The 18923-nt window shown below is 41.5% G+C and overlaps 1 protein-coding gene across 5 annotated transcripts in view; it reads right to left on the bottom strand.

The window, feature by feature from the left end:
- Nucleotides 1–18923, bottom strand: part of XPC (XPC complex subunit, DNA damage recognition and repair factor) — a 53332-nt gene that overhangs the window by 15275 nt on the left and 19134 nt on the right. For all 5 annotated transcript variants that reach the window (XM_059161849.1, XM_059161848.1, XM_059161853.1 and 2 more), the window contains 4 exons: nucleotides 12175–12298; nucleotides 11150–11234; nucleotides 9214–9371; nucleotides 8599–8719 (listed from right to left, as the gene is read on the bottom strand). In XM_059161849.1, coding sequence (XP_059017832.1) covers nucleotides 8599–8719; nucleotides 9214–9371; nucleotides 11150–11234; nucleotides 12175–12298 — 488 coding nt within the window. The remainder of the gene's footprint in view (nucleotides 1–8598; nucleotides 8720–9213; nucleotides 9372–11149; nucleotides 11235–12174; nucleotides 12299–18923) is intronic.

Raw genomic sequence — 18923 nt, 5'->3', positions numbered from 1 at the left:
CTCTCTCATTCATCTATTCTTACCTAGATAAAATGTCAAGGCGGGAAAAACTAACCTCAAAAAAAAAAAAAAAAAAAAAGAACAAAAGGCAGTACTGATGGCTAGGGACCTAATGAATATGGACATTAGTAAGACGTCAGAACCAGAGTTCAGAGTTCAGAATGACAATTATCTAGATGCTAGCTGGCTTGAAAAAAAGCACACAAGATACTAAAAAATCCCTATCTGGAAAAATAAAATAACAAAAATCTAACCAAGTTGAAATCAAAAAACCTATTAATGAGGTGCAATAAAAAATGCAGGCTCTTACTGCTAGGATAAATAAGACAGAAGAGAGAATTAGTGATATATAAGACCAAATGATGGAGAATAAAGAAGCTGAGAAAAAGACAGAGAAACAACTACTGGACCATGAGGAGAGAATTTCAGAGATAAGCAAAAACATAAGACAAAACAGTATTAGAAGAATTGGATTCCCAGAAGAAGAGGGGTGAGCAGAAGCTATATTGAAACAAATTACAGAAGAGAACTTCCCTAATATGGCAAAGGGAACAAGCATCAAAATCCAGGAGACATAAAGAACCCCCCTCAAAATCAATAAAAATAGGTCAACACTGTCATCTAAGAGTAAAATTTACAAGTCTCCGTGGCAAAGAGATAATCCTGAAAGTAGCTCTGGACAAAAGATCTGTAACCTACAATGGTAGAAATATTACATTGGCAGCAGACTCGTCCACAGAGACCTGGCAGGCCAAAAAGGGCTATATATTCGGGGCAATAAATGAGAAAAACATGTAGCCAGGAACACTATATCCAGGTAGGCTGTGACTGAAAATAGAAGGAGAGATAAAAGGTTCAAACAAAAATTAAAAGAATTTGCAAACACCAAACTAGCCCTAAAGGAAATATTGAGGGGTCCTCTAAGCAAAGAGAAAGGCTAAAATAACAGACCAGAAAGGAACAGAGACAACATACAGTAACAGTCACCTTACAGGCCATACAGTGGCACTAAATTCGTATCTTTCAGTAGTTACCCTGAATGTAAATGAGCTAAATGCCCCAATCAAAGACACACGGTATCAGAATGGATACAACAAACAAAACAAAGACCCATTGAGATGCTATCTGTAAGAAACTCATTTCAGACCCAAAGACACCTCTAGATTTAAAGCGAGGGGATGGAAAACAATTTACCATGCTAATGGACATCAAAAGAAAGCTGAGGTGGCAATCCTTATATCAGATAAATTAGATTTTAAGCCAAAGACTATGATAAGAGCTGAGAAAGGACACTGTATCATACGCAAACGGTCTGTCCAACAAGAAGATCTAGCAATTTCAAATATCTATGCCCCTAACATGGGAGCAGCCAACTATATAAACCAATTAAAAACAAAACCAAAAAAACACATTGACAACAATACAATAATAGTAGGGGACTTTAACACCCCCCTCACTGAAATGGACAGATCATCTAAGCAAAAGATGAACAAGGAAATAAAGCCTTTAAATGACACACTGGACCCGATGGACCACACAGATATATTCAGAACATTCCATCCCAAAGCAACAGAATACACAGTCTTCTCTAGTGCACATGGAACATTCTCCAGGAGAGATCACATCCTGGGTCACAAATCAGGTCTCACCCGGTACCAAAAGACAGGGATCACTCCCTGCATATTTTCAGACCACAATGCTCTGAAACTAGAACTCAACCACAAGAGGAAAGTTGGAAAGAGCTCAACTACATGGAGGCTAAAGAGCATCCTACTACTACTCCCGATGAGTGAGTCAACCAGGAAATTAAAGAAGAATTTTAAAAATTCATGGAAACAAATGAAAATGAAAACACAACTGTTCAAAATCTTTGAGACACAGCAAAGGCGGTCCTGAAAGTATATAGCAATATAAGCCTTTCTCAAGAAACAAGAAAATCTCAAGTACACAACCCAACCCTACACCTAAAGGAGCTGGAGAAAGAACAGCAAAGAAAGCCTAAACCCAGCGGGAGAAGAGAAATAATAATCAGAGCAGAAATCAATGAACTAGAAACCAAAAGAATACTAAAACAAATAAAACAAACTAGGAGCTGGTTCTTTGAAAGAATTAGTAAGACTGATAAACCCCTGGCCAGACTTACCAAAAAGAAAAGAGAAGGGACCCAAATTAATAAAATCATGAATGAAAGAGGAGAGATCACAACCAACACCAAAGAAATAAAAACAATTACAGGAACATATTATGAGCAACTACACACCAGCAAATTTGACAACCTGGAAGAAATGGATGCATTCCTAGAGACATATAAACTACCACAACTGAACCAGGAAGAAGTTGAAAACCTGAACAGACCCATAACCAGTAAGGAGATTGAAGCAGTCATTAATTATCTCCCAACAATCAAGAGCCCAGGGCCAGACGACTTCCCAGGGGAATTCCACCAAACATTTAAAGAAGAATTAACATCTATTCTCCTGAAACTGTTCCAAAAATCAGAAACAGAAGGAAAACTTCCAAACTCATTTTATGAGGCCAGCATTACCTTGATCCCAAAACCAGACAAAGACCCCATCAAAAAGGAGAATCACAGACCAATATCCTTGATGAACACAGATGCAAAAATTCTCACCAAAATACTAGCCAATAGGATCCAACAGTACATTCAAAGGATTATTCACCACGAAGAGTGGGATTTATTCCTGGGCTGCAAGGGTGGGTCAACACCCACGAATCAATCAGTACGATACAATGCATTAATAAAAGAAAGAACAAGAACCATATGATACTCTCAATAGATGTTGAAAAAGCATCTGACAAAGTACAGCATCCTCTCTTCATCAAAACTCTTCAAAGTGTACAGACAGAGGGTACATACCTCGATATCATCAGAGCCATTTATGAAAAACCCACACTGAATATCATCCTTAATGGGGAAAAAACTTGAGAGCTTTTCCCCTAAGGTCGGGAACACGACCTTAGGGCTGTCCACTATCACTACTGCTATTCAAATAGTACTAGAAGTCCTAGTAATCAGACAACAGACAACAAACGGCAATCGGACAACAAAAAGAAATAAAATGCATCCTAATCAGCAAAGAAGTCAAACTCTCACTCTTTGCTGATGATATGATACTTTATGTGGAAAACCCAAAAGACTCTACTCCAAAACTACTAGAACTCATACAGGAATTCAATAAAGTGGCAAGACATAATATCAATGCACAGAATTCAGCTGCATTTCTTTTTTTTTTTTTTAAAGATTTTATTTATTTATTTGACACAGAGAGAGAGAGATCACAAGTATGCAGAGAGAGAGATAGAGAAGAAGGGAAGCAGGCTCTCTGCTGAGCAGAAAGCCCGATGTGGCATTCGATCCCAGGACCCTGGGATCATGACCTGAGCCGAAGGCAGAGGCTTTATCCCACTGAGCCACCCAGGTGCCCCTTCAGTTGCATTTCCATACACCAACAAGACAGGAGAAATTAAGGAGTTGATCCCATTTTTTGGACCCAAAATCATAAGATACCTAGGAATAAATCTAACCAAAGAGTCAAAGCATCTCAGAAAACTATAGAGTACTCACGAAAGAAATTAAGGAAGACACAAAGAAATGGAAAAACGTTCCATGCTCATGGAAGAACACTGTGAAAATGTCTATGCTACCTAGAGCAATCTACACATCTAATGCAATCCTTATTAAAATACCATCAATTTTTTTTTCAAAGAAATGGAATAAATAATCCTAAAATTTAAATGGAACCAGAAAAAAAAACAAATAATCATAGGAACATTGAAAAAGAAAACCAAAGTTGGTAGCATCACAATTCTAGGCTTCAAGGTCTATTACAAAGCTGTAATCATCAAGACAATATGGCACTGGCACAAAAAGAAACATATACATCAACTGAACAGAACAGAGAGCCCAAAAATAGACTCTCAACTCTATGGTCAACTAATCTTCAACAAGGCAAGAAAGAATGTCCATGGAAAAAATACAGTCTCTTTAACAAAGGTGTTGGGAAAATTGGACAGCCACATGCAGAAGAATGAAACTGAACCAATTCCTTACACCACACATACAAATAGACTCAAAATGAATGAAAGACCTCAATGTAAGACAGGAATCCATTAAAATCCTTAAGGAGAACTCAGGCAGCAAACTCTTCAACCTCAGCCACAGCAACTTCTTCCTAGACACATCTTCAAAGGCAAAAGCAAAAACGAACTATTGGGACTTCATCAAGATCAAAAGCTTTTGCAGAGCAAAGGAAATTCAACAAAACCAAAAGACAACTGACAGAATGGGAGAAGATATTTGCAAATGATGTATCAGATAAAGGGCTAGCACCCAAAAATCTACAAAGAACTTATCAAACTCAACACCCAAAGAACAAATAATCCAGTCAAGAAATGGGCAGAAAACACGAATAGACATTTCTGCAAAGAAAACATCCAAATGGCCAACAGACACATGAAAAAGTGCTCAACATCACTCAGCATCAGGGAAATACAAATCAAAACCACAGTGAGATACCACCTCACACCAGTCAGAATGGCTAAAATTAACAAGTCAGGAAATGACAGGAGTTGGCGAGGGTGCAGAGAAAGGGGAACCCTCCTACACTGTTGGTGGGAATGCAAGCTGGTCCAGCCTCTCTGGAAAACAGTATGGAGGTTCCTCAAAAAGTTGAAAATAGAGCTACCCTACGACCCAGCAATTGCACTACTGGGTATTTACCCTAAAGATACAAAGGCAGTAATCCAAAGGGGAACGTGCACCTGAATGTCTAGCAGCAATGTCCACAATTGCCAAACTAAAGAAAGAACAACAGATGAATGGATAAAGAAGATGTGAGATATATATATATATATATATATATATATATATATACGCACAATGGAATACTACGCAGCCACCAAAAAAAAAAAAAATGAAATCTTGCCATTTGCAATGACATGGAAGGAACTACACAGTATTACGCTAAGCGAAATAAGTCAATCAGAGAAAAATAATTATCATATGATTTCACTGATATGAGAAATTTGAGAAACAAGACAGAGCATCATAGGGGAAGGGATGAAAAAATGAAACAAGATGAAACCAGAGAGGAAGACAAACCATAAGAGACTCTTAATCTCAGGAAACAAACTGAGAGTTGCTGGACAGAAGGGGAATGGGAGGGTTGGGGTGACTGGGTTATGTGCATTGGAGAGGGTACACGCTATGGTAAGAAAAAATAAATAAAATTAAAGAATTAAATGAAGTATCACTTTGAGAAGAAAAAGTACAAAACATCATTATCACCAGATCCCCAAAGCCTATTCCGTTTATAATTTTTCCCCATAAACAAGTCTTTCCACCAGAAGCTGCAGTTCTAAAAATTCTGCTATCCTTTAAGGAGGGGAGTCTTCTCATCAGAATGAACCTCCAAAATGGCATGCAATAAAGCATCTGAGCAAGAACTTCCAGGCAGACATCAGTGTCTCCTGAGTCACTATAATGCCTCACTGAGAAGGCCAGAAAGAGGAGGGCATATTTTGAGACACTGTGTCATAGCAGAAAAAATAATAATTTTTGCGTATTTATTCTGGAGTTCCATGTTGGGGGGAGAATGAGAAAATAACAGAGAAACCCAAATTGAAGGACACTCTACAAAATTCCTCAGCAGTACTCTGAAAAGTGTCAAGGCAGGAAGGATGAGGGAAGACCCAGAAACTGTCAGAATGGAGGAGACAAAGGAGTCATGATGGTTAAGGCAATCAGAAGTAAGCCAGACACCAACAGCCAACTGCTTTTTGACATGGGTACCAAGGCCATGGGTACCAAGGCAATTCCCGTTGAAACACTTGTCTTCAACCAGTAGTGAAGATAACAAAATAAATAACTGGAAGAATAGTCTCCTCAACCAAGGGGTCTGGGACAAGTGGATATTCACATGCAAAAACAAGGGAGTCAAACACCAGCCTCAACTCATATATAAACATTAACTCAAAATGGATGAAAGACTCAAAATGGATGTTAGAGCTGAAACTGTAAAACTCTTAGGAGGAAACATAAAGGGTAAAATTAGATTTGACACTAGATTCTTAGATATGGCACCAAAAGTATAAGGAATTAAAAAAAAAAATAGAAAAAGCAGACTTCATCAAAATTAAAACTTTTGTGGCTCAACAGACTTTCTCCAGAAAGGGAAAAGACAACCTCCAGAATAGGAGAAGATATTTGCATGTATCTGAGAGTGGATTAGCATCTCGAATATAGAAAGAACCCTCACAACTGAACAACAAAAAGATGAAGAAACCAACCAAAAAATGGGCATAGGATTTGAACAGGCATTTCAATTTGAACAGGCATTTCTCTTGAGAAGATATATAAATGGCTAACAAGCACAGAAGATGGTAACATCATGAGTCAACAGGGAAATGTAAATCCAATCCACAATGAGCCAGCACCTCCCACCTATTAGGATAGCTAGAATAAAAAATAAAAAAGGAAAATACAAGTGTTAGAAAAGATCTGGAGACATTGGAACCCTTGTATGTTGCTCGTGGGAATGTAAAATGGGGCAGCCGCCATGGAAAAGTTTGACAATTATTCAGAAGTTAAACATAAAATGACCCAGTAGCTTTACTCCTAGGTATATACCCAAAGAATCTAAAACAAGTACTCAAGTACATACACGTTTATGGTAGTACTCCTTACAACCGCCAAGAGGTGAAAACAACCTAAACATCCATCAACTGACGAATACACAAAATAGGTCTATTCATACAATAAAATAATATTCACCCATGAAAAGGAACAAAGGGCTAACATAAGCTACAACTTAGATAAACCCTGAAAAGGTTTTAGTGAAAGAAGCCAGACACAAAAGGTCACATAGGATACTTACTTCTTCCACATAAAACATCCAAAATACATAAATCCATTAGGGACAGAAAGCAGATTGTGGCTGCCACGTGCTTGAGGGAGAGAGAGGAGGGAGTAGAATGGGGAGTAATTATTTAATGGGCACACGGTAGCCTCTTAGGGGGTAAAATAATTTGGAAATACACACAGGAACCGAGTTTTGGAGAATGATACTCAAATATTAATGCTTTTCCCTGGATGGTGGTATTACGGCATCATCACTGGCTATGTCAGATATCTTTTTTTTTTTTTTTTTAAAGATTTTATTTATTTGACAGAGAGAGATCATAAGTGGATAGAGAGGCAAGCAGAGAGAGAGAGGAGGAAGCAGGCTCCCCGCTGAGCAGAGGGCCCGATGCGGGACTCGATCCCAGGACTCCGGGATCATGACCTGAGCCGAAAGCAGTGGCTTAACCCACTGAGCCACCCAGGCGCCCCTATGTCAGATATCTTAAGACTTTTTTTTTTTTTAAAGATTTTATTTATTTATTTGACAGAGAGCGATCACAAGCAGGCAGAGAGGCAGGCAGAGAGGGAGAAGGAAGCAGGCTTCCCGCCGAGCAGAGAGCCCGATGCGGGGCTCGATCCCAGGACCCTGAGACCATGACCTGAGCCAAAGACAGAGGCTCAACCCTCTGAGCCACCCAGGTGCCCCATCTTAGACTTTTTTAAAGTGAATCAGAAGAGAGGTAAAGATGCCAGTTGTTTGGGCTTTTAAGATCCAAGAAGCCTGGTCTCCTTCCGTAAACAAACAGAAAACGTATGCAATGAATAGGAACCTTCCGGAAATAAAGCCGTATTTCTATCTCTATTTTTGGTAGACAGAACTCTCCTGACTGCACCACTGCCAGCCAATATCATTTCTCAAATCGGAAGGTAGGGAAATGCTTCCTGATGGATTTCAGCAGACAAGGTTTGAAAAAACATTTCCTATGGACTTCTGAACATAATTTTTGAATAGTTAAGGGAAACAAGGCTAGGGCACCTGACCAAAAAATAAGTGTTTACAATCCCAGGACACCAAGCAACTGAAAGAGTGCAGGCTTTCCACCCATATACTAGTCCCAAACCTGACTCTAGTTGCTTACCAGAAGAATGACCCTGAGAAAGTTCTTTGGCCTCCTTGAGCTTCTAAACGTATTTTTTATTTCACAAGGCCTGAATAAGGAAGAACATGGAAAACTCTGGAATGGTATCTGGCAAGTGACTGCCATGGCCATTAGCTCCCAGCACTAAAAAACTGTGCCAGGGCACCTGGGTGGCTCATTGGGTTAAGCCTCTGCCTTCAGCTCAGGTCATGATCTCAGGGTCCTGGGATCGAGCCCTGCATCAGGTTCTCTGCTCAGCAAAGAGCCCACTTCCCACCCTCTTTGCCTACTGCTCTGCCTATTTGTGATCTCTCTGTCAAACAAATAAATAAAATCTTTGAGATGGAGAGGAGAAAGGAGTTGAGGGAAACTGGAGGGCGAGATGAACCACGAGAGAGAGACTATGGACTCTGAAAAACAATCTGAGGGTTTTGAAGGGGCGAGCGTGGGAAGTTGGGTGAGCGTGGTGGTGGGTATTATGGAAGGCACGTATTGCATGGAACACTGGGTATGGTGCATAACCAAAGAATTCTGGTACACTGAAAAGAAATTCAAAACAAAACAAAACAAAAAACCATGCCAGGAGGAATCACTTACATGTACCAACTCTTCATCATCCCGTGCAGAGTAAATAGCAAACCTCCTTTCCAATGTTGTCTGCACATCATCTCGCTCATTGGTTGAGAGGTCTGCATTCACTGTAAATGTACCAACGAACCTGGAGAGAAACCAGACATTCCCCATGTCACAAGTCAGGGCCAAGAGGAACACTCGCTATCCTCTTATAGCCAAGAAAATCAGACGGGAGAGTCTCAAGAGGGAATCGGGAGTCCTGCTTGCCTCTGCTCTCATCTTCCCAGTCTGTGTGGCTGACCCCGGCTCCACTCAAGAGCCCAGCAGACTTCACACGTCCTTGGGAGGTGCATCTAAAGGACCATGCTTAGGTGCTCCATGCACCTAAAGTACCCAGCAGCTCTCTTCTAAAGCACTCCTCACACTACCCTGATTACCTGGGGTGCATCTGTCTCCTCAGCCAGGCTGGGAGCTCTTCCAGGGCAGAGACTGTGCCTGACGTGTGTCTATCTTCAGGGCTGTGCACTCAAGGCCCAGCATAAGGTCCCCTCAGGGAAGTCTGTGCAACTGCCCGGCCCCCCACCTCTTAGAGACACAAGTCCTACTCTAGGGCTCTGCAGGACAGGCCAGAGGGCATACCATTTCACCAGGTTTGACAGATAGCAGGCATCCACATCCCGAGGTGGCACTCTGGTAAAACGAGCTGGGATGATGGACAGGCTGATAGCAAGTAGATCTGGCTGGCTGCAGATGTTACTTCGATAGAAACCATTTGCCAGCAGGCATAGCAGGTGAACCTGGGAAAAAGGGGAAGATGGTAGGCTGAGAACTAGAGGGTTTTCTGCTGCCAAACTGAGAGATATTTTGTGGGCAGGAAGTATTTATTATTTCTATACACAAGAAAGTAAAAATCCCAACATTAGCCATTTCCCAAGACCTTGTCTTTCACCCTGTGCTCTCCCTAGATACTTATTCCCTCAACAAAATAACCAAATCTCAAAACTGCAGCATATAAACTTCTATATTTTAAGAGGCCTTGCTGTTTAGGATTTGCTCCAAAAAGACAGGGGTGAGACGGGAGAGACTGCGCAAGTGCCAGTAGCTGTCCAAGCTGGCGGATGGCGCGGGTTCACCACAGGGTTCTCTGCCCTTCCCTGGGTGCCAGGACCCAGCCACTTCTGCTGCAGACCCTAAAGCCAGCTGGCCCTGCTCCCAAGCTCCAACCGCTCCCCAACCTCCGGAGATGATAATGTGACTCCTCACCGCCTCCTCCAAAATCTTACATCCTTTTCCCTTCAGAACTGTCTGCCTCCTTCCCCACCTCTGACCTCCCCATTTCAGTCAACAGCTCCATTCTTCTCCCCTCACTTAAGCTTCCGATCTTAGAGTCATATGAACTCTTCCCTTCCTTCCATCTCTTCCAAAAGGTACAAGCAGCACCGCTATCCCACGTGCTCCTCAAGGCCTCAGGGAGGTGGGTGTCTCATCTCCTCACTGTCCTTGCTCTGAGCTCATCTCACTCCCAGATCTCTGCAGCTGCTTTAGACGTACTGTCTCTTCCAGCCCTGTCAGCTCTTCTCACTCTGGCTGCCTGCTGCCCATCAGAGGGAAAGCTGAGCGCCCTTCCCTCACTCTCACAGGCCACCAATGCATGCACCCTCCATTACACAGACACACAGAGAACTAGAGGGCCCTCTGAACTTGTCACAGGCAGCCTCCCCAGCTTCTGTTCTCCCACCTCTCCCCAGTGGCCTTTCTCTTAAAGAAAGCCACCTTCCTCAGCCACTCAACCCACACCGTTCCCTTTCCTCATTCTGAGCCTTGAATTTCCAGTTTTGACATCTGTCTTGTTCCGTCTGTGAGAACAGACACTCCTTAATGGTAGGAAATAAGCTTTCTACAAGTCTCCATCCCCACAACGCCAAGTACCTTGCTAGGTCTATAATGTGGTTCACTAACTGCTGGCTGAAGTCAAATACGCGTCTCTTCAGCGGTGGTAGGAATGGAGGTTATGAGGGGTGCCTGGGTGGCTCAGTGGGTTAAGCTGCTGCCTTCTGCTCAGGTCATGATCCCAGGGTCCTGGGATCAAGCCCCGCATCGGGCTCTCTGCTCAGCAGGGAGCCTGCATCCTCCTCTCTCTCTGCCTGCCTCTCTGCCTACTTGTGGTATCTTGTCTGTCAAATAAATAAATAAGTAAATCTTAAAAAAAAAGAATGGAGGTTATGAAATAAATAAGTAAATCTTAAAAAAAAAGAATGGAGGTTATGAGACAGGTGGAAGAAGGGATGGAGGGAGCGTACCCATGGGTCCGGCCCTCCTTTGTGCCAGGTCTGTGCTCCGGACTTTGCATGTCATATTTGCTCCGTCCCCACAACCCCCTCCAAAGCAGGCACTTATCACACCCCACCTCAAAGATGAGGAAACCGCTCAGGGAGACAAAGAAACTGGCCAAAGTCACAGAGTGAGTAGAAGAGCCAAATAAAACCAGGCTTGACTGAGAACCAAAGCTGTGTGCACCACACTACCCCGCCATGACACAAAGGACCCTGTCCCTTCGCCTCCCACCCTTCCTTACCTTGTGTGTGTCCTCATGGACTTCTTTACTGAAACGTTTCATCATCCTCCGAAGATAGGTCTCAAACTCCACTTTTATCCTTTCACTGCCATGCATATTGAAAAATCCAAGAATAAAGTGGGAGACTGACCCCTGGGCCCTGACCCCAGGCCCCCAGTCACACATCATGGCTTGTGACTCACTCTTCTGGTTCTCTTATACAAGGCCGTGCTACTCAGGCATATCTGCAAGCTGGCTATTTTGCACAGACTTTTCTGTTCCTTCTCACCTGCACACCTTGGCTCAGGACACTCTCTACCCATCAGGCCTCATGCACGTGCTTTGAGGCGCACATCCCACAAGGAGTCTTCCCTGCCTGACTGACCTCCCGACTACTGACTCCCTCCTTTGCACCAGTACTTCCGGGCTAAATTGGTGTACACACATTTCTGTGGTGCCGTGAAATCTTTCATGCCTGCATCCAGACATCTACCCTCCTCCTTCATGCCTAATGATGTACCCATCACAGAGTGGAACTCATTCGCCAATTGACCACCAGGCATTGTGTTCACATTCCCAAGCCGCCAGCAGATGCGCAGTCCTGGGATTGGGGGCTCCTTACCACAGGGGGCACTGCCTCAAATTGTGCAGTGTGATGTAATGTGAAAGCATGAGTGTCGAGTTGGCAGGAGAGGGATTTGAGTCTTGGCTCAACTGCTTCCTAGCTGAGTGACTCCTAAAATGTTACATCTCTGAGCCTCCACATCTTCATTCACACACTATCTTCAAGTTTAAGTTAAACAAGGGACAACCTGCAGAGTCCTCAGCATATACCAGATATTCACGTTTCCTCTTCCCATGTCCTGCCACAGCCTAAAACAAACCAGGATTCTTGTTCAAGTCCTCAAGGTAAACCCAGGGCTTTCTCACCTAAGCCTGCTGGTACTCAGCCCCAGTCTCCTATGTGTTTCTCAAAACCTTTCATTAAGTATCAGCTCTTGTTCAATATGTGTGACAGGAACTTAGAGAGAAGGGCCTAATCTTACCTTCTTTCCCTTGCTTTAGCCTGTTGGGGTGTTTCGATCTCTATCTCCACTGGTTCCACAGGCAGGACAGATTCAGAGAAAGCTGTGTTTTCTCCCATGTCACCTGGCACAGGCTCACCAAGTTCTATCAACAATAATTTTTTATAAAATCAGTAATAATAAGGGTACCTGGGTGGCTCAGTCGGTTAAGTGGCCATCTCTTGGTTTCAGCTCATGATCTCAGCATTGTGGCATCGAGCCCTGAACTAGGCTCCATGCTCAGTGTGGAGTCTGCTTGAGATTCTCTCTTCCTCTCCTAATGCCTCCCCCAAATGCTCTCTTCCTCTCTCTCTCTCTCCCTCTCTCAAAATAAATAAAATATGTTTTAAAAATCTGTAATAATAATTATTATGATCGCTATCATATTAAACAAAATGGAGGTTCTGAGGGGAGTGAAGAACAGATGAAACATAGGAGACCCCTACTCCTGCAGTGTGCTTTGAGTATCTCAAAAATGCGACAGACTATTGTTTCACATTTATTTCTCATTTAATTCAAACAACACAGAGAAACAGCCCTTAGAGGAGGGAACTGAGGCACAGAAATACTGACTTGAATTCAGACCTCTGATATTAAGGATCTGATGTTAACGTGTGTGTTTTAGTAGAGACTTAGTCTTTCTCCAAGAGACAAAAACAACAACAAAGAAGAATAATTACCTATTCTTCTTACTACAATAACCCATATCACAATTTGCACCATATACAGGCATGAATTTAGGGGTCTTGCAGCCCCAATCGCAATCTTATAATGGTAAGGAATACATCCTTTTTATCTCTTTATCCTCTATATCGCTTATAAATACTAGCTGAAATAAACTGAATTCGCTGAACTGGATCTAACTGTAAACTTTGTTAGCAAAGGCCTCGTCAAAGATGCTCTGGGCCAAGAAGCAGTGACACCCCACTGGCGGCAATGAACACACCTAATGCCAAGATTTGGTTTCTACATGTCAGTCACTGATTAAATGAGCGAGGGCTTGCTGGAGAAACAAAAGCTGATCATAGGTCTGGAGCAAGAAGAATACAAGATGGGCCTGGAATATCTTCTTGTGCCAGAGAACAAAAATGTACTCAAAAACGTTTTTGAGGTCCAGAGGAAGCAAGACCACGGAGCAGTAGGAGACTGAAATATCATTAGGTCCCAGCAGTTCAGCTAGATAGTTATCAAACCATTCTTAACACCTACAAACTCAACAAGAGATAGAAGAGAAGAAGAGCAGCAATTCCAGGAACAGAAAATCAACCACTTCCCAGAAGGCAGGATGTGGGGGAAAAGTGAATCCGAAGCAATGGAAAGACAGACCCCAGGGGAACAGGTTGGCTCCTGGCAAGTGGTGAAGCAGCACAAAATCAGAATTTTAAGAAGTCTCCTCCATTGAGAGACATCGCTCCAGAGACTAAGCAGGGGGTGGAGCCCTGGTGGGGACAGTGTAGTCTCAGGACCCGTGGGCTCACAGAAAGACTAGGGGTGTCTGAGTGTGGCAGAGCTCCCAGGTATTAGAGAGAGGGGAAACTGGCTACAGAGACAGACTAAGGAGTGGGCTCTCAGCTCAGGGTTAACTTAAACTGTGATCCAAGGCACACTCAGACCACTGCTCTTCCAGGAGGGACCCCACAAGTGACAGATCTGGAGAGACTCCCTCCTTCCTCCTCCAGGAGGAGCAGCACGGGAGTGCGGAGCAGGAATCTGCTGGGTTTGGAGAATCCAAACAGGGCCATGTACCAGAAATAGAAATGCTCAGTCACAGGCTGGGTGAGCATGGAGTGTAGCTGGAGACCAGGGAGACAGGAGGGACTGAATGCTTTTCTCTGGGCACACTGAGGAATGGGGCCTCAAACTCTTAGCTCCTCTGGGCTGGAGACTGGGAGGCTGCCATCCTCATTCCCATCCTTCAAAGCTGTATGGAAAGCATTCAGGGAACAAAAGCTACCAAAAGTGAACCCAAGCAGATTGCTTAGCCTGGCCCCTGGGAAGTGTGGTGCAATTCCACCACAGACAAAGAGATTTGAGAATTACGACAACAGGCCCCTCCCCCAGAAGATCAGCAAGAACACCCAGCCAAGACCACATTCACTGATCAATGAGAACCGCAGAACTCAAGAGCTAGGGGAAAGCAAAACACAGAATTCGTGGCTTTTTTCCCATGATTCTTTAGTTTTTCAAAGGTAAATTTCTGTAATTTTATTTTTTTCTTATTCTATATTAACTTTTCCTCTTCCCTTTTTAACATTTTTTAACTATTTTATCTTATCGATACCTTTTAAAAAAAATCTTTAAATCTCCACTGTTATAGTCATATTTTATCCCTTCATATTTAACCTATTTTGTATACTATAGGCTATTTTTCTTTAAAATTTTGGGATACAATTTATTCTAACAGATCAAAATATACCATAAATCTAGCACATGGCTTTGTTCTTGTCTCCAACCTAATCACATTCTCCCCTTTTTTTGACTTTTTTTCAAACCAACTTAACAATTCCTTTTCTAGAATCTTTTAAAATTTTCATCCTTACATTCATATTCCATCCCTTCATTGCATTTACCCTTTTTTTGCATATATGTAAGTTTTTCTTTCTTTAAAATTTTGGGAGGTAGTTTCTTCTAAAATACCAGAATACAACCAAAATCAAGTAGGTGGCTCTGTTCTATTCACCAGTCTAATAAATTCTCCCCATTCTTCTCCCCCCAGTTTTAGGTCTCTTCCGAATTGGTTAGTGTATATTTTTCTGGGGTCTTTGCCACACGTTCAGCATTTTATTCTCTCATTCACCTATTCTTATCTAGATAAAATGACAAGGCAGAGAACTCACCACAAAAAAAAGAACAAGAGGCAGTACCAACAGCTAGGGACCTAATCAATACAGACATTAGTAAGTTGTCAGAACTAGAGTTCAGAATGATGATTATCAAGGTGCTAGCTGGACTCTAAAAAAGCATGGAATATATTAAAGAATCCCTTTCTGGACAAATAAAAGCCCTTTCTGGAGAAATAAAAGAACTAAAATCTAACCAAATTGAAATCAAAAAAGCTATTAATGAGCTGCAATAAAAAATGGAGGCCCTTACCGCTAGAATAAATTAGGTAGAAGAGAGAACTAGTGATGTAAAAGACCAAATGATGGAGAATAAAGAAGCTAAGAAAAAGAGAAACAACTACTGGGCCATGAGGAGAGAAATCGAGAGATAAGTGATACCATAAGACGAAACAACATTAGAGTAATTGGGATCCCAGAATAAGAAGAAAGAGAGAGTGGGGCAGAAGGTATATGGGTGCAAATTATAGTAGAGAATTTCCCTAATATGGCAAAGGGAACAAGCATCAAAATCCTGGAAGCACAGAGAACCCCCCTCAAAATCAATAAAAATAGGTCAACACCCCATAATCTAATAGTAAAACTTACAAGTCTCAGTGACAAGGAGAAAATCCAGAAAGGAGCTAAGGACAAGAGGTCTGTAACCTACAATGACAGAAATATTAGACTGGCAGCGATGTATTCACAGACCTGGAGGCCAGAAACGACTGGCATGATATATTCAGAGCACTAAACAAGAGCCATGATCCCAGGGTGCTGGAATCGAGCCCCACATTGAGCTCTCCGCTCAGCGGGGAGCCTGCTTCTCCCTCTCTCTCTGCCTGCCTCTCTCTCTGCCTGTCGAATAAATAAATAAAGTCTTTAAAAAAAAATAAAATATAAAATTTAAAAAAAAAAAGAAAAAAATGGAGTCAAGAGTACTATATCCAGGTAGGCTGTGACTGAAAATAGAAGGAGAGATAAAAGGTTCAAACAAAAATTAAAAGAATTTGCAAACACCAAACTAGCCCTAAAGGAAATATTGAGGGGTCCTCTAAGCAAAGAGAAAGGCTAAAATAACAGACCAGAAAGGAACAGAGACAACATACAGTAACAGTCACCTTACAGGCCATACAGTGGCACTAAATTCGTATCTTTCAGTAGTTACCCTGAATGTAAATGAGCTAAATGCCCCAATCAAAGACACACGGTATCAGAATGGATACAACAAACAAAACAAAGACCCATTGAGATGCTATCTGTAAGAAACTCATTTCAGACCCAAAGACACCTCTAGATTTAAAGCGAGGGGATGGAAAACAATTTACCATGCTAATGGACATCAAAAGAAAGCTGAGGTGGCAATCCTTATATCAGATAAATTAGATTTTAAGCCAAAGACTATGATAAGAGCTGAGAAAGGACACTGTATCATACGCAAACGGTCTGTCCAACAAGAAGATCTAGCAATTTCAAATATCTATGCCCCTAACATGGGAGCAGCCAACTATATAAACCAATTAAAAACAAAACCAAAAAAACACATTGACAACAATACAATAATAGTAGGGGACTTTAACACCCCCCTCACTGAAATGGACAGATCATCTAAGCAAAAGATGAACAAGGAAATAAAGCCTTTAAATGACACACTGGACCCGATGGACCACACAGATATATTCAGAACATTCCATCCCAAAGCAACAGAATACACAGTCTTCTCTAGTGCACATGGAACATTCTCCAGGAGAGATCACATCCTGGGTCACAAATCAGGTCTCACCCGGTACCAAAAGACAGGGATCACTCCCTGCATATTTTCAGACCACAATGCTCTGAAACTAGAACTCAACCACAAGAGGAAAGTTGGAAAGAGCTCAACTACATGGAGGCTAAAGAGCATCCTACTACTACTCCCGATGAGTGAGTCAACCAGGAAATTAAAGAAGAATTTTAAAAATTCATGGAAACAAATGAAAATGAAAACACAACTGTTCAAAATCTTTGAGACACAGCAAAGGCGGTCCTGAAAGTATATAGCAATATAAGCCTTTCTCAAGAAACAAGAAAATCTCAAGTACACAACCCAACCCTACACCTAAAGGAGCTGGAGAAAGAACAGCAAAGAAAGCCTAAACCCAGCGGGAGAAGAGAAATAATAATCAGAGCAGAAATCAATGAACTAGAAACCAAAAGAATACTAAAACAAATAAAACAAACTAGGAGCTGGTTCTTTGAAAGAATTAGTAAGACTGATAAACCCCTGGCCAGACTTACCAAAAAGAAAAGAGAAGGGACCCAAATTAATAAAATCATGAATGAAAGAGGAGAGATCACAACCAACACCAAAGAAATAAAAACAATTACAGGAACATATTATGAGCAACTACACACCAGCAAATTTGACAACCTGGAAGAAATGGATGCATTCCTAGAGACATATAAACTACCACAACTGAACCAGGAAGAAGTTGAAAACCTGAACAGACCCATAACCAGTAAGGAGATTGAAGCAGTCATTAATTATCTCCCAACAATCAAGAGCCCAGGGCCAGACGACTTCCCAGGGGAATTCCACCAAACATTTAAAGAAGAATTAACATCTATTCTCCTGAAACTGTTCCAAAAATCAGAAACAGAAGGAAAACTTCCAAACTCATTTTATGAGGCCAGCATTACCTTGATCCCAAAACCAGACAAAGACCCCATCAAAAAGGAGAATCACAGACCAATATCCTTGATGAACACAGATGCAAAAATTCTCACCAAAATACTAGCCAATAGGATCCAACAGTACATTCAAAGGATTATTCACCACGAAGAGTGGGATTTATTCCTGGGCTGCAAGGGTGGGTCAACACCCACGAATCAATCAGTACGATACAATGCATTAATAAAAGAAAGAACAAGAACCATATGATACTCTCAATAGATGTTGAAAAAGCATCTGACAAAGTACAGCATCCTCTCTTCATCAAAACTCTTCAAAGTGTACAGACAGAGGGTACATACCTCGATATCATCAGAGCCATTTATGAAAAACCCACACTGAATATCATCCTTAATGGGGAAAAAACTTGAGAGCTTTTCCCCTAAGGTCGGGAACACGACCTTAGGGCTGTCCACTATCACTACTGCTATTCAAATAGTACTAGAAGTCCTAGTAATCAGACAACAGACAACAAACGGCAATCGGACAACAAAAAGAAATAAAATGCATCCTAATCAGCAAAGAAGTCAAACTCTTACTCTTTGCTGATGATATGATACTTTATGTGGAAAACCCAAAAGACTCTACTCCAAAACTACTAGAACTCATACAGGAATTCAGTACAGTGTCAGGACATAATATCAATGCACAGAAATCAGTTGCATTTCTATACACCAAGAGCAAGACAGAAGAAATTAAGGAGTCCACTCCATTTACAACTATACCCAAAACCATACGATAGTTAGGAATAAACCTAACCAAAAAGGCAAAGAATCTGTACTCAGAAAACTATAAAGTACTCATGAAAGAAATTGAGGCAGATACAAAGAAATGGAGAAACATTCCAACCTCATGGACTGGAAGAACAAATATTATGAAAATGTCTATGCTACCTAAAGCAATCACCACATCTAATACAATCCCTATCAAAATACCATCAAATGTTTTCAAAGAAGTGGAACAAATAATCCTAAAATTTATATGGAACCAGAAATGGGTTCCATGCATATTCCATATATACATATATATGTATATACCATGTGTGTGTGTGTATATATTCACTCATATATATATATATATATATATATATGCCATACATATATACATATATATGCACATGCCATATATACATATATATGGAATAGGCATGGAACCCATTTATATATATATATATATATATATGGAATATGGTTAGTCCTTAA

Source organism: Mustela lutreola, chromosome 2 (assembly GCF_030435805.1).
Source record: "Mustela lutreola isolate mMusLut2 chromosome 2, mMusLut2.pri, whole genome shotgun sequence".
NCBI lineage: Eukaryota > Metazoa > Chordata > Mammalia > Carnivora > Mustelidae > Mustela > Mustela lutreola.
The sequence above is the reverse complement of the archived record's forward strand: the minus strand, read 5'-3'. Positions and strand labels throughout refer to the sequence as shown.